At 46.7% G+C, this 15,635-nt stretch overlaps 1 protein-coding gene across 1 annotated transcript; it reads left to right on the forward strand.

Moving 5' to 3' along the window:
- The first annotated feature begins 8,525 nt into the window (after positions 1–8,525).
- On the forward strand, positions 8,526–15,399 carry Adi1 (acireductone dioxygenase 1). The gene is made up of 4 exons (XM_032907562.1): positions 8,526–8,688; positions 11,189–11,308; positions 12,585–12,764; positions 14,524–15,399. The coding sequence occupies exons 1-4, from the start codon at positions 8,569–8,571 to the stop codon at positions 14,641–14,643; spliced, it is 540 nt and encodes a 179-aa protein (XP_032763453.1). The 5' UTR covers positions 8,526–8,568; the 3' UTR covers positions 14,644–15,399.
- The last annotated feature ends 236 nt before the right edge of the window (positions 15,400–15,635 follow it).

Consider the following 15,635-nt stretch of genomic DNA (forward strand, 5'->3'; position numbering starts at 1 on the left):
AACCCTGCTATTTTGGCTGTGCATTCTCCCTTTTTCCTCTCTGCTTGGTCCCTGTTTCTCTAATGGCCAGGTCCAGTGTCCTGGCCATGTTCAGTCTACTACTGCTTTGTTTTTTGGCTCTGGATTCATCCAGATGCCATTGACTGTTCTTCCTCATATCTACAATACAAACCTTCCGCTTAACTATAGCATGGCATGGTCATGTTGTCAAGTTATACAATATGAACTCACAGGGCGCTCAGGGCCTCTCCAGAGCTGGAAAATGGGGAGCTACAGTCCCAGGAGTCCTTATCTTCAGCATTAGGCCACAGGTCCTTTCAATGTTGTCACATTCCTAAGAAGCAGATGGTCTCAGATGACTTCATACAAGTAACTTGAAAAACCATCCTGGAACAGGTGGGCGGGATTAACCTGACTCCAAGCTCAGACAATTTGCAGGGGAGGCCTATTGGATGGCTCAGCGGGCCTGAGGCCCCAAGTTCCATCCCTGGAATCCACACAGTAGAAGGAAAGAAGATACTCATGCAAATTGTCCTCTCACTACACACACGGCATGGCATAAACACACCCATACGTGTAGACACAGACAGACAGACAAATGTGCATACACAGAGAACAACAGATACATTTGCATCATTTTAAAAATTGTGCTGGGTTTGAGTTGCACACATCCCGCTAGAAAATGAAATATTCTTCTTCTTCCTATGTGTTTTATGTTTTCAATGGCTACCAAGGTGTTGGGATGTTGTACTGTTTACTTTTGTCGTAAGTCCTTTGCAAAAGCTATACAAGCAAGTATTTATTTTGGCTCATGGTTTGAGGCAGTACCGTCCACCCTGGCAGGGAAGCCATGGCAGAGGGATGTAAGGCAGCTGGTCACGCCGTCTCTGCAGTCAGGATGCAGATCAAGAAGAGTGCTAGCGCTCAGCCTTGCCTTCTCACTCCTGGGCTCTTAGCCCGAAGAATGGTGCTGCCCACATTCACGGTGAGTTTTCCCACTTCACCTAACCGAGTCCAGACACTCCTTGATGCATACAACCAGAAGTGTGTCACACATGGCATCCTTCTTGTTTGGCCTTCGTGTGCCTAGTCAATGGCAGTCGGGTAGCGGGAGGCTCATGTAGAGCGGAGCAGGCCTCAGATGCCCTGATCGTGCTTTCTCCTGATCTCTGTAGTCACTCCTGGCTTGCCTCTCTAATATGAGCCCCATCTCGGGGCAGTTTTAAACAAGCTGAGTCTCTCTGCAGTGTAGGTTGAATTGACTCCACTAGGATTTAGACGCCTCCTGTCACAGCTGAAGCCCCACGGGGCTGTCAGGATGGTTCTGATGAGCACGGTGGAGGCTGAGAGCTCCCTGGAGGAAACTTGTGTGACAGGAAGGAAATGTCAGAGCAGGCGCCCTTCATCAGCTTGAGGGTTCTTGTTTACATTCCAGCCTCTGCAATCAGCGTCTCCCCAGAACAGTGAGCAGCCTGTGCCCTTGCTGCTCAGTTGTTTCCCACGCCTAAGGGCACTCACCTGACAAGATTCTAAAATCTGGCTGGAGTTTATACTGCCGGAATGTGTGGCTGCATCCAAAGAGGCCTTGCTTGCGGTTGGCCGATCTAGGCCTCTTGAAGAGTAGCCCCGAGTGTGGGAGGGCCACCATGGAAAATGACCTGAGTGCTTGCACTCAAATCTCTGCGAAGGCTGGAAGTAAAGCGAAAGGGGCAAAAAAAGAAAAAGGTGTCATCCTTGAACAGATTCAGCAGACGGCTGAAGCGCCTTAGGATGCAGGTCACAGAGGTCGTCTAGAGGGCTTTCACAGACTGCCCACACCTGGAGGGGAAGAAACGACCACTCAGGACACCGGGGTAGTGCCCATGGTACAGAGGGCTGCACAGTGGAGAAGAGGCCAGGAAAAGGATGCCCGTATCATACCAGGGAAATCTTCACGCTGATGGGCTCTGTAGCCAGCGAGACAGCCTGGAAAGGGGGAGAGTGCTATTCTTGGGGCTTCTCTTTTCTCTCTTTAATTTTAATTTTTATGTGTGTGGATGTTTTGCCCGAATGTATGTTTGTATACCATGACCATGTCTGGTGCCCTCAGAGGCCAGAAATGGATTTGTAAGGCACCAGCAACAAACGCTCTTAGGCCCTGAGCAATCTCTCCAATCCCACTGTGAGTCTTAGAAGTCAGGTTGCCCCTAGTCAGGAGTAACACAGTGTAGAGGATTTGAGATTGGGATTCTACTGTAGAGGCTGAGGCTGGGGCCAGTGATGGCTTTGCCACCTCGGCTCATGGATGTGGGTATTAGCTCTTTCAGTGTGGAGCCCTGCTAGTCATTGGCCTGGCAGCCAGGTACCTACCTGCCCAGTGAGAACCTGTCACCGTGAGAACCGCTCTATGAAAGTCTATCCGCATAATCCACCTTCTCCATCAATTACTCTTACATTCCCTTGCCTGCTAGGACTGGTCTATCAGACTCCTCAATCCTTGCTTCACTCAGTCTCGAGTTTCTGCTTTCCTCCCATGGCCCCATTACCCAATGCCACGACATAGGGTTTATCACAGAATGTTTTGTGGAACATTCAGAAGTAGTAGATGCCGTCACGCCTCCCCAGATAGCAAGATCGTTGAACAGCTTCTTCACCTGAGGTGGTTAGACTGTCTGCCATTTCACATGTTGGAAAGTAGCGCCTTTAACAGGCCACAGGGATTAGAAGTGATCGCAACATTTCGGCCCAAAGGCATCTGCAATTTATGTCAATGCATCTTGTTTGTTTGTTTGTTTATTATTTATTTATTGAGACAGGTTCGCTATGCAGTCCAGGCTGGCCTGGAACTCACTGTGCAGATGGGGGTGGCCTCATAGAGATCCACCTGCCTCTGCCTCAGAGTGCTGAGGTCACAGGTGTGTACCAACCCCATCCAGGGCACCAGAAGTCTCACAAGGTGTTGAAGAGACCTACTATTTCTCTCAACCAATGTGACATGGAAATGTCTCAATGCACGTTTGGGGGCAGTGGAATCCTGACTCTGAGGACAAGGGGGATTTTATCAAGTATTTGTCCCAGGAGCATAGCTGATCATTCGACATCTTGACCATGTACCCCTATGATTTTTTAGGAAAGGAGTCTAGAATTACACTCATGTCATCTGTGCTTCCTTCAGAGACATATTACTAGGATCAGGTGGCAGGTTTTCCTTTTAATTAGTTTGAACAACATTTTGCTGAGTGTGGCCTCTAAGCAGCTGTTTGTAGGCATGGCTTCCTTGTTGAGAACTGTAGCCCCCTACCTTTTTTTTCAATTAAAAATTTGCATGCATTAAAATTTGCTCTTCCTTCCTCTCTCTCTCTCTCTCTCTCTCTCTCTCCCTCTCTCTCTCTCTCTCCCTTCCTTCCTCCCTCCCCCCTCTCTCTTTCTTTCTTTCTTTTTTCTTTCTTTCTTTCTTTCTCTTTTTTCTTTTTTTAATTTTTGAGACAGGGTTTCTCTGTGTAGCTTTGGCTGTCCTGGAACTCACTTTGTAGAACAAGATGGCCTCAAACTCACAGAGATCCACCTTGTTCTGCCTCTCGAGGTCTGGAGTTTAAACATGTGTGGCCACCACTGCCAGCGGGCTTGTTTCTTAATATACAGATAATAATTTAAAAATCTTATTGGTTATTTTCAAGTGGAGATAGCTATCTCTCTGTCTCTACCCAGCTTCGATAATTCCAACATTTGATAAACTAGCTTCGAAAGGTATTCTGGGATCGATCGTCCCTCGTTTAAGCCAGAGGCAGGAATATACTTGTTTCCTGTCTGGTAGGCACTCACTGGGTTTCCTTGATGTGTGGGATCCATGTCAGTCTCAGTGATTCTCATTATCCATGTCTTCTGGTTAGCCATGCTTATTTATAGATGGGCCCTTGAGTTTCAGAGCGTACTGTTATTTTCCATTCTTTGTTGTCCGATGCCAGCTCCTGTACCCCGGAGTCTCACGTAGCTTCCAGCCATTGCTGCATCTTCAATTAGTTATTACGCCCACCCCCCCTTAGCATTTTTTCATTCCACACAAAGCCCTCCGGGCTCTTCCAGTGTGAAGAATTAATTCAGTTCTGACCTTAGCAGGGAAAGTAGTTTGAAGCTGAGCTCCGCGATGGGTGGGCTTCACAGTTTTCTGCCTGGGTCTGAGTATAACTGGCCATGAAGAGGGCCCGAGGGCCCAGAGCAAGTGCAGTTCTGTTTGCCTCCTGTGTCCCTCAAGTCCCTTCTCTACTGGATACACAGGAAGCAAGAAGCGGTGTGTGTGGACATCTGCCTTGGCATGCTTCTGTTGGCATCTCCTGACTGATCCTGACCCTAAGTGACTGCTGCTCAGAGAAACACCCCAGTCCTACAAATATCCACAGGTGTTCTTTTGTTTCGGTAGGGTTTTTGTTGTTTTTATTGTTGTTTTTGCTTTAGCTGTGCCGACTAGAACTTTCCAGAAGACTGGATGCCAGATGTTACATAAAGAGCCCTTCCTCTGAATTACAAGTAAGCTGTAGAGACAGTTGCCTGTGGTTTGCCTCCATCCTCAGAGCCCATGTGTGGAAAGTTCATGCTGGTCCTCAGTATAGAGGCGGCAGGACCTTTAACAGGCAGTTAGGCCACTGTCCTCAGAAGGACTCATTAGTTCTCTCTAGACTCCACATACTTCCTGTGAGAGAAGGCGACAGAAGACCCTGGCTCCAGAACATCTCTGGCTTCCTGTGTCCCTCAAACACGTCCCTACCATGGTGCTGTCTGCTGTGAAGCCTCACAGCTGGTGTTCCTTACCAGAGGCCAAACAGATGAGGCTGCCTAATACTGGGACCCTCAATTCACCAACCTGTGACCTAAATAAATCTTTTTTCTTATAAAGAACAGACAGAGGTGTGTGTGTGTGTGTGTGTGTGTGTGTATGTGTGTGTGTATGTGTGTGTGGTGTGTGTGTGTGTGTATGTGTGTGTGTGTGTGTGTATTTAATAAATAAGCCACCACACAGAGAAAAGAGGTTGAGGAATGGAGTGAGACAAAAGAGGATACAAAATACAAGGAGGGAAGAAGAAGAGAGAGAGAGAGAGAGAGAGAGAGAGAGAGAGAGAGAGAGAGAGAGAGAGAGAGAAAGGAGGAAGAGGGAGAGGAGGGGGGGGGGGATGAGGAGGATGCAAAGAGAGAAGAATTGGGAGGGAGGAAATGTGCTAGAGAAAGACTGGTTAACATTGGAGAGCAGCGTCCAGCCACGGTGAAAGCATTGTAATCCTTCTCAGGTGTGTGAATTGAAAACTTGTTGGAGTTCCGCCATCTGCATCCTAAAGTGTCCAAACAGTAAGGACAAGAAATAGGACTCTCAAAGTGTGGTGAGGCTTGGGGAGACCGCGGGATAGCAGAAGTAATAGGATAATGATCCTACTGGAGGCTCAGCTCTCTGCTCCTAAGGTGAGGCAAGCCATGTCACCGGCCTCTCAGCAGTCGCTGTGGTCTTCACACAGGTTAACAAAGGTAAGAACAAGAATTTCTTAAAACTGTCCTTGCTGAAACAGGGAAAGGCCACTGACCCTGTTGAATCACAACCAGAGAACAGGTTTTAATATTCCGTGTACAGGAAGCAGAGGCCACAGTTGCACACCTGAATATGACCCCGTGGAGGGCAGACCTCGACTCCCTCAGCTCCAGGTTCCCCTTCTCCATTCAACCCACTGTGTGAATCTGCAGGTTCATGGTGGGCAGTGTGGTCAGCAACCTGTGCAAAAATTCTGGCAGTCTGGCAACGTTTCCCGCTCATCACTGTGTGAGGTCTCTCTGGGTTACATCCATGCACTAGGCAGGGCTAACCTGTTATTTTGCAAACAAGGTAAAATCTCATGACTTATGTATCCCTACCCCCACATGGTCAGGAGAGGTAGGTACATGGTGATCACATAAAAATTATTAGTAGCACACAGCAGCAGGACCCACAGTTAAACAGAGCTAGGTACATCCTGTTACCTCTTTGGAATGCTCTGCGAGCTAAGGATTTTACTGTTTTTGAGAGATGCTCTTATGATGTAGCCCTAGGCTGGCCTCAAATTTACTATCCTTCTGCCTTGGCCTCTCTAGTGCTGGGATTATATTATGACTTTCCAGCTTAAGAATATTTTGTGGGCCTGTAGAGTGGTTAAGGGCACCGGCTGCTCTTGTAGAGAATCCTAGTTTGGCTGTCAGCATCCACTTGGTGCCTCACAAGTGTTGGTAACTCCAGTTCCAGTTCTAATGTCTTTTTCTGGCCTCTTCAGGCATTAAAGACTTGTGCAGCGTATATATCCACACATGCAAGCAACCATTCATACACATTAAAAAAAAAAAAAAACCAAAACAAATCTTTAAGAATGTTTTTGTAAACCGTTCGTGGCAGTGCAGGCCTTTATTCCCAGCACTTGGGAGGCAGATGCAGGTTGATCTCTGTGGTTGACACATAGATAAATCGAGTCCGGGGCAGCTAGGGCTATTCCACAAAACAGCAACAATAACAACAGCAAAAACGTTTTCATGGTTTTTTTTTTTTTTCATTTTTTTTTTTAAATGCAGTGCTGGCTAATTCCCAACATGCTTTGTTACTACTGCTGTTGTTTGAGACTGAATCCTGCTTATTAGCACAGTCTGACCTTAAACTCTTAATCCTCCTGCCAAAATGTCTCAAGTGCTAGAATCACATGAATGTACCCCTAGGCTCAAACCTGAGACCATATTAAAAAATGACCACCATAGGGCTGGGCGTGGTGGCACACACCTTTAATCCCAGCACTAGAGAGTCCAGCTTGGTCTGAAAGTTCCAAGCCAGCCATAATGAAACCATGACCTAAAAAACAATAGCAACAACAAGAAAGACTTATCTGGGAACCTATACACTCCCCTCACATTGTTTCAAAGCCTAGAGGGCTACCAGTCCAGGCAGATGTGCAGGAGACTAGCTCTCTTTCAAAACCTCTGAACTGTTCTCTCCCGGTTCTTAACGGGGGCAATAAATTCTGGTCATGAAACATGATTCTGGGCTGCTGCTGGCTATTCTGGAAGAAACAGTTCAAGTTCAGAAGAGTCTCCTTCAAAGGCGAGCTCTCATGGGCAGGATGTCTGCAGGAGACCGCTGGTGCTGTTTCCATGATTCTGCTTGAACTGGTGCTGGCGAATGCAGTTTCCCTCCACAACCCCTTGGGGCATCTCAACCGTCTTATTTTTCTAAAGTATGACTTTCTTGGCATGAACCTGCTGCCCTCTCTCATCCCAGTTGGGACAGAAAACGATCTCTTCGTAAGTCAGACGCCAACACACAGTGCTCAGGGATCCTGCTGTGCCACTCTAGCCAGAAGCAGGCGAGGGGCGGCCTTCCTGATTCAAGACTGTTATTTCTACGGCCGAACAAAGGTTTTGCTTCTTGTTCTGTATTTTAGCAGCTATACGCAGAGACTTTTGGGTGAGGCTTCCTGAATTCAAGCCCCTGCCTTAGTACTTCCTGTGCACAAAAATTCCCTAAAGCTATCTGGGCCTCTGTTGTCTTACTTTTAAAATACGGTCATTGTTTTCTATCAAAGATGGCTACCCCACCAAGGGACAGTATTCCATAAATCTATTTGTGATAATCTTGTGCACTTCTGTTTACCCAACCCTGAGATGACGAGCATTTGTCATCCTTACTCTTTATAACACCCCTTGCTGTTTGCAGATCATGAATTAGCCAGTGTTATCACGTTATGAGGTCTAAGTCCCACCAATGGGACTTAATCAGATTATTTGAAGAAGAAACACCCATCCTTAAGCTGTGCTGCAGCTTCTGATAGCATGGAGGTTAGTTTTATTTATTTATTTTAGGTTTATTTAGAAGTGTTTTGCCTTGGAGGTGCTGCACATGTGAACATACCCACAGAATTCAGGAGAGCATCGGATCCCCCAGAACTTATGGGTTATGCAGTCATGGGTGGTTGTGAACTACCAAGTGGCTGCAGGGAATTGCGCCCGGGTTCTCTGAAAGAGCAACAAATGCTCTTAACGGCTGGAGCCATCTTTCCAGCTCTGTGACGGTTAGTTTTAACTGTCATCTTAACATAGCCAGAATCACCTAGTATTAATGAGAAATGGTCTAAATTAGGTTGGCCTGTGGTCTGTCAATGGGGGTTGTATCTAGATCACATTAATTAAAAAAAGAAATAATAGACGGGGGCTGAGCATTAGTAAACAACGCATGCATTCATTTCTCTCTGCTCTTGGCTGTGAACTAGCTGCTTCAAGCTCCTGCTCTGACAGTTCTGCTGCCCCCAATGATGGAACGGAACCTGAAATTGTGAGCCAAATAAACCCTTTCTGCCTGAAAGCTGCCTTTGTAAGAGTATTTTATCATAGCATCAGCAAGGAAAACAGGGTAGACACATAATTGCTAAGGCTGTGGACATGCTTTTATCTGAGGGTGAAGAGCCCTTCCTTCCTAGTCCTCAATTCCACCTGAGCGGCCACGCCTTCCAGACAGCCCCGCCCTACACCCCGCCCACAACGGTTCCGGCTCGTTTAAGCCCCGTCCCCTCTAGCCGGTTCGTGGAAGCTGTCGCCGCCATGGTGCAGGCCTGGTATATGGACGAGTCCACGGCCGACCCGCGGATGCCCCACCGCGCACAGCCCGACCGCCCTGTGGGACTGGAGCAGCTGCGCACGCTCGGAGTGCTCTACTGGAAGGTACGAGTGCAGGCCGGAGCACCACGCGCCTGCGCACGCGTACGCCGTGGGGGGTGGGGGGGGAAATCTAGGGCACTGCGCAAGCTCAGCACGGCCGCTGTTTCCAGAGATTTCTGTATCCACAGAGAAGACTGTAGACTGGTGGCGCCTGCTTTCCTCAATGGCACTCGCTCCAGCTCATAGCTAATGTTTGCAAAAGCACAGCCAGCTGCCAGTCACATGGTAGTGTCACGGGCAACACAGTTCAAACACGGGAAAGCCGCAGAGAATCTGTGGTTGGTGAAGGGATAACTGGATCTAGCCTGTCTATATTGGTATGGTCAAAATGAAGTGCAAACCAACTGGCCGGAGCCATGTCTGAGGAGCGTTTGATGAATCCTTTGCAGAGTCATGCCCCTTAAAACCATGAAGGTCTGTCCACGACATTTTGTGCCCACAGCTGAAGCAAGGACCCGGGGACCCTGCAGAGTCGAGTGTGTGGAGTAGCCACACGAAGGTGGGGGTGACACTCAAATCTACGTCTGCAGGGGATAGGGTATTTTTGGTATCGGAAGCAGGGAAATAAGTGTTTGGAGAAGAATCCGCGGTGTGCACGTAACGAAATCAAGGCTCTGCATTGGGACGGATGTGGCGATGCACTTTTGTCCTCCTGAATCAAAAGGTCACTCGTAGGATGCCAGCTCAGGCTTGAGTGGTTTAAAGAAAATGCAGCCTTCCAGTTTCTGAGAAGTCATCCAAGTCCTAGTGACCTCCCAAATTAGTGACTTTTAGTTAACTGAAGCCAAGTGACCTAATGCAAGCAATGTCTCAGGGTTGTGGGGTTGGGATGGAGTGAGAGGGTGGGAGGTTTGCTCAGCAAGGCCTCTAGCATTCCTGCTGAGGAGTTAGTCTTTGCTCCCACGGCAGAAGTTGCTAGGGATAGGGCATAGAGCAGGGTGACAGAAAGGCCCCTCATGACTACAGAGTTTGAGGGAGAAAGAGAGCTTCTTTTGAAATACTGCCTTCATCCCTTCTTTCAGTTATCACGGATACCTTAGATTAGGCGTCAAACTCAGGACTTTGTGTATACCCAGGATAATCTGTAAACAACAGAAACTGGCTGTACAGTCGAGACTGGAACCGGATAAAGTGTTTTCTGTGTCTGTGAAGACCCACTCCGTAGCTAACTTCTCACAGAAGTCTTACATGGCTCCCCAGTGCAGTGAAGCCATTCAGCTCAATCAGGAGCAGTCGTGACTCTGCCAGGAGGCCCTCTTTTGTGTCATTCTGTGGGTGATGAAGTTTCCACACAGGGATGGGAAGGAGCACATTCAGTATTATGCTGCAGGGTTGTTGAAAATGTATAGATTAGGGCTGGAGAGATGGCTCAGTGCTAAGAGCACAGGTTCCATTGCCACATCCGCTCGTAACTATCTAAGTCCAGTTCCAGGGGATCTCATGTTCTGTCCTGGCCTTTGTAGGCATTAGACACCAGAGTGGTGCCCAGACATGCATGCTGCAAGATACATGCACATACATACACTATATTGATGCCTGTGTGTTGCTGTGCTGTTCCATGATAATAAAATGTATACTTCATTGTAAAACAAAGCTAAACGCCACTAAATTCGTTGCCAGTAGTTTCATGTAGGGTTCAAATTAGTTCTGCCAGGAGCATTGGAGATCCAGTCAGGAAGAGTGTATCCTTGGCTTTGAAACTTAAAGAAGGTAGGATTGTGATAAATGAAAAATTGTGAGTGGCAACTTGAGATGTGGGACCTTGCCATGAAAGGATATGTATATGCATTGTTTTTTTCTTTTTTTGAGATGGATTTTTGGTATGTAGCTCAGGCTAGCTCCCAACTCATAAATCTCTTCTGTATTCTGAATAGCTGGAATTAGTCATGGGCCACACAACACCATTCAGTAATTTTTAAGAGTAGTGAATGGTTCTTTTTAATTTAGAATCTAGATTTCTTTTGGAGTGGACAGATGGGGCAGAGAGAAGCAGAAAAGTCAAATGGAGCCAGAGGATTGCTGCTCTCTCAGTGAAATTGAGCTTGATCTGTGGGCCTGGGAAGCATGCTGACCACAGAGAGCCAAGTAAGACTTGCTGCATGGAAGATGGCAGAGTGCTCACACACACTGAGTGAGCTGTGTCTTGGCAGTGTGAGGAATAAGAACTTCACCTGAAAATGTGGAGGACCCAGCAGGACAGCTGGCAGAAGCAGGCAAGACTTCAGCAGAACTGGAATTTCCACCTTGGCACTGTGAAAGTGGACAGTCCGTCGGGAGAGGAGGTGAAGGGCTGTGCTAGGACTGGCAAACAATAACCATTAAGATGATCCAGCTACAGGTCTGGAAGGACCACGTTGTTATGCTTCTACCACATAGGGCTGGGGATCAGACCTAGAGCCTTGTGCACTACTAGGCAAGCACTATACCAGGGAGCTATACTCCCAGCTCAGTTGCTGTACATCCTTGTGCTAAGGTGACCTCCACTTTGCTTAAACTTTTATAGCTAGATGCGGACAAGTATGAGAATGATCCAGAACTGGAGCAGATCCGGAAAACAAGAAACTACTCATGGATGGATATCATTACCATATGCAAAGATTCACTTCCCAATTATGAGGAGAAGGTGGGTGAGCAGGCCCTGCTTGGGGAGAATCGTTACCTTCTTGCCTGCTAACACAAGACTTCTTTTCAGTGTGGTTTTGGGACAGAGTGATGCTTTGTAATTGTCTTACTTAGATGAGGCTTAATGCTGAATACATTCACTCCAGCTCTTTCTGAACTCTGGCTGGCTGGTTCAATTCAGCTGTTCTGACTCAAAACTCTTCTAGCTGACCAATTCAAACTGGCATTTCTTGGCTTCAGACTGAAAAATCTCTGCTTGGTCTCAAACTAACTCTGGCCATCTGTTCTAATCTTCTGCAACCTATCTCTGCAAAACTGCCTCCTCCACAGTCACCGTGCACTGCTCTCTTAAGTCACCTCCTTCCTCTGCTGTTCTAGCGAGAGTTGGATGTGTCCTATCTCTGACTCATTCTGTGAAATCTTTCTCTGACTCCTCACTTTGTGTGCCTCTCAGATGTCATGTTCAAACATGTTGCTTCCTACTGTAAACTAACTTTCCTTTCATGTTTGGGATTAAAGGTGTGGCTAAGGGCATGTTTGTAGTTCAGGTAGAGGGAGGGATTAAAAGTGTGTGATGTGTCTGCATTCCAGCTGGATCACACAGACCTAGGTCTTTGGATGTGATCCCCTGCCAGAGCAGCCATGTTGCTGGATTAAAATTCCTTTGCAATGCTGTTCTCATAAAATGAGCTGGGTTGATTCCTTTTCTTCCAGCTCTTTTGAGGGGCATGAATCTGGTGGTGGTGTGTCCCTCGGTGTGGTAGATATACCAGTGACGCTTGGATTGGCTTGGGGTGATTCATGGGATTCATAGCTCTGTATCTGGCTCTTCCTAGAGACTTGTTGGTTGATACGTTTTCCTGTGAACTGAGGGGTGGTGTCTTCAGGGTGTGTACCTGACCACTTACCTCACTGGGACCATTCGAGTTTAGTGGCATAGAGTTATTTAGAATGGAGCATGGTCTCAGGTAGGTAAACTCAGCAACTGGTAGGTGAAGACAGGAGGATCAGAAGTTCAAGGTCATCTCAGCTACATAGCAAGGTCCAGGACAGCCTGGGCTACATGGGACCCTGTCTCAGTTTGCTCCAACCATTCCTACCATTTAGGTTCTGGGGATTAAATTTAAGACATCATGTTGGTGGTAGGTGCCTTACAGACAGGTCCATTTCCCTGGCTCAGCTCTTGGTGCTTTTAATAACATGTATCATTCATTGTAGTCCAGCCGTAATGGCTGGGTCTGTGTGACAGGAAACTCACAGGCCCCCTCTTGCACTAGATCAAGATGTTCTTTGAGGAACATCTGCATCTGGATGAGGAGATCCGCTACATCCTGGAGGGCAGCGGGTACTTCGATGTCAGGGACAAGGAGGACAAGTGGATCCGGATTTCTATGGAGAAGGGGGACATGATCACGCTTCCTGCCGGCATCTATCACCGCTTCACGCTGGACGAGAAGGTAAGAGTGTGCCATGCTATGGTCTGTGCATAGACATCACAGGTGACCGTGATGACCCACTAGCTGTGTTGTGTAAGGCTCATTGCCTAGGCACATGGCCAGTCAGCTCCTTCAGAGAGGGCCAGTGAAACCAGAAGGGCCTGTGGCTACAGAGCCCGGGAGCGAAGGGTCAGAATTTCACCTTTGCTCTTGTTGGACAGTGAGGCAGCATTCATCTGTGATGGCTTTGGTCATTAGGACTGGAAGTGAGCACAGGGATTAGTTCTTAGGGTCAGGATGATTTGAGTTAAACCTGACATATTAAGTATCAGTTTTGGATTTCGAGACAGGGTTTCATGTATTCCAGACTACATTCACTTTGTAGTTGAGGATGATTTTGAAATTCTGATCTTCCTGCTTGACCTTCAGTGCTGGGATTACAAGTGTTTACCACCAAACCTGATTTCTGTGGTGCTGGGTATGGAACCCAGGGCTTCATGTATCATGCTGGACTGTCTTAACAACTGAGCTACATCCTCAGCCCAAGTTAATTATATATATATATATATAATAGTACCCACATAATGAAGAGAGGGTGTTGGATCTTCTGGAACTGGAGTTGATTGTGGGTCACCTGATGTGTGTGCTGGGCCCTCTCCAAGAGCATATGCACTCTTAACCACTGAGCCATCTCTCTAGCCTTCCAGGTGAACAGTAGATAAATGCACATGGCTTAAAGTTCAGATTTGGGAAGCCAGGTCTGGTGCCATAGGCCTGTTATTTCAGCATTTAGGAGGTTTAGATGGGAAGATCAGCACTTCAAGGTCCCCTGTAGCTATATATCAAGTTTCAAGAATAGGCTGGGCTAGATGAGACCCTGTATCAAAAAGAAAAAATAAAATAAAAATTAAAAAATTATGAGATGGGTATAGGGTGTTTATCAATAGTGAGTGTCCTCTTTTCTGTTCCTCATGGCCCCAGTTTTATCCTTGAAGGGTGCCAGTGTCTATATTTTAATAGTTCCTTTAGAATAGTGGTTCTCACCCTTTCCAATGTGGGACCCTTTAATACAGTTTCTCATGTTGTGAAATGTTTTGCTATTTCATGACTGCAATTTTGCTACTATTATGAATTATAATGCAGTTTTCCAATATGTAGGATATCTGATGTGACCCCTAAAGGGGTTACGACCCACAGGTTGAGAACCATTGCTTTGGGGGTGTTTGTATATTCCCAAGTCACAATTCTTCCCTCCTTTTACCCAGGAGGCAGCGGGCTGTACATGTTACTTTTTCTGCTTGGTGTGCCTGGGAGGTGCAGAAAGAGCCCGTCCTCTTGCTTACATTGCATTGTCAGACATGCCTGATCCTGATTTATTTAACTGTGATTTCTGCACTGTGTGGGGAATCCCTAGTGATATTCCTACTTTGCTCATGGCTGTCAGTAGTTCTGTAAGTAACATACATTTGTCATTTTTACCTGGGCATGTTTATTCGTAGGGCAAAGGTAAGTGCTGCGTGGAGACTGCATTTCCTGTTTAGACAAATGCTGACAAGTTATTCTCTTACCAACAAGCAGCAGGGCCTGGAGCTGGTCCCCAGGAGCACTGTAGGAGGGTGGTGGGTGGAGTCCAGACTTGTTTCTGCTCCAGTGTGGACTCTAAGCAGGAGCTGCAGATGCTTATGGTGACAAAGCTGAGCCCTAAGTAGGTGAGACAGCTTCAGGAGTTCCCACATAGATGAGTAGAAGTGTCCAATGCGATGTGGGGCTTGTTTTCTAGAACTACGTGAAGGCCATGCGGCTGTTTGTTGGAGAACCTGTATGGACACCATACAACCGGCCAGCTGACCATTTTGATGCCCGGGTACAGTACGTGAAGTTTTTGGAAGGAACAGCATAGCAGTGCTCCTCAAAGTGAAAGCCACACTGTGTGAATCTCCTGCTGTGGTAACCGATTGGAAGATTCTCACCTCTCTGCTCTTATATGGACTGGAGGCTAGGCTAGCTGTCTTTGGTAAGATTGTTAGATCAGAGTCTTTTAAATATACCTGTAAAAGTGATTTTTACATGGAAGCCACGAGAATGTGAATAAGTGATATTAATTTTCTCTGTCAAGTCTTAGAGGTATGGCAGCCCTGGGTATATGTATATTCATGCATAGCCAATCTTCATCTTCCAGAAGGTCCTTCTGTAGGTGTCAGTTGGGGGGGGGGGTTGAAACTGCTCTCTGGAAGAGGGCAGTTATACCCAGCACAACTAACCAGATGATGTTTTCCTCCCTCTCTGATATTTGGGTGGGGAAGTGGGGTTGTTGTTCCTCTTTCTTCAAACTAAATTACTTTAATTGTATGCTCACAGCTACAATTGCACTTATGTGTACATACAGTGTTTTTCTTGGTTCATTAAAGCCTCCAATTTAGATTTCTTACATGATTTTATATGTATGTACATGATTAATTTCTATATCAAGGTAGATATTTTCAGTGTAGCTTTGGGTCCTTTTACAATCAAGATTCAAAAGAAGTAATAATAAAATAATGATTTTTCTACATTAGCACTTTGGGGTACCTAGTGTAGATGTAGAGATCTAACCTAGCAAATGCAAGGCCTCGGGCATGAGCCCCAGCACAACAAATAAAGAATAATAACCCTGAAATATGTTTATGTGTAATGTGTTGTAGTTACAGAAAACCCCAATAATCTGTGCTGTAGAAGATGACTGTAGGCCGTTCTCTGAGTGGCCACTCTTGATGTGAAGATGTCCATTACCCTTGATCACTGTGATGGTTTGGGGACTTGCTTTCCCTACAAAGGCAGGGAAGCTTGAGCCATGGGGAGGTGACTGAAGTTGCCTTAGCCTTAGAACTCAGATGTGTATAGGTACATCCTGGC

This window comes from Rattus rattus, chromosome 7, assembly GCF_011064425.1.
Source record: "Rattus rattus isolate New Zealand chromosome 7, Rrattus_CSIRO_v1, whole genome shotgun sequence".
Taxonomy (NCBI): domain Eukaryota; kingdom Metazoa; phylum Chordata; class Mammalia; order Rodentia; family Muridae; genus Rattus; species Rattus rattus.

Coding starts and splice junctions, on each gene's coding strand:
- Adi1 (XM_032907562.1), top strand. CDS start 8,569: ATGGTGCAGGCCTGGTATATGGACGAGTCCACGGCCGACCCGCGGATG. Junction 8,689..11,188: donor TCGGAGTGCTCTACTGGAAG/GTACGAGTGCAG, acceptor AAACTTTTATAG/CTAGATGCGGACAAGTATGA. Junction 11,309..12,584: donor TTCCCAATTATGAGGAGAAG/GTGGGTGAGCAG, acceptor CTCTTGCACTAG/ATCAAGATGTTCTTTGAGGA.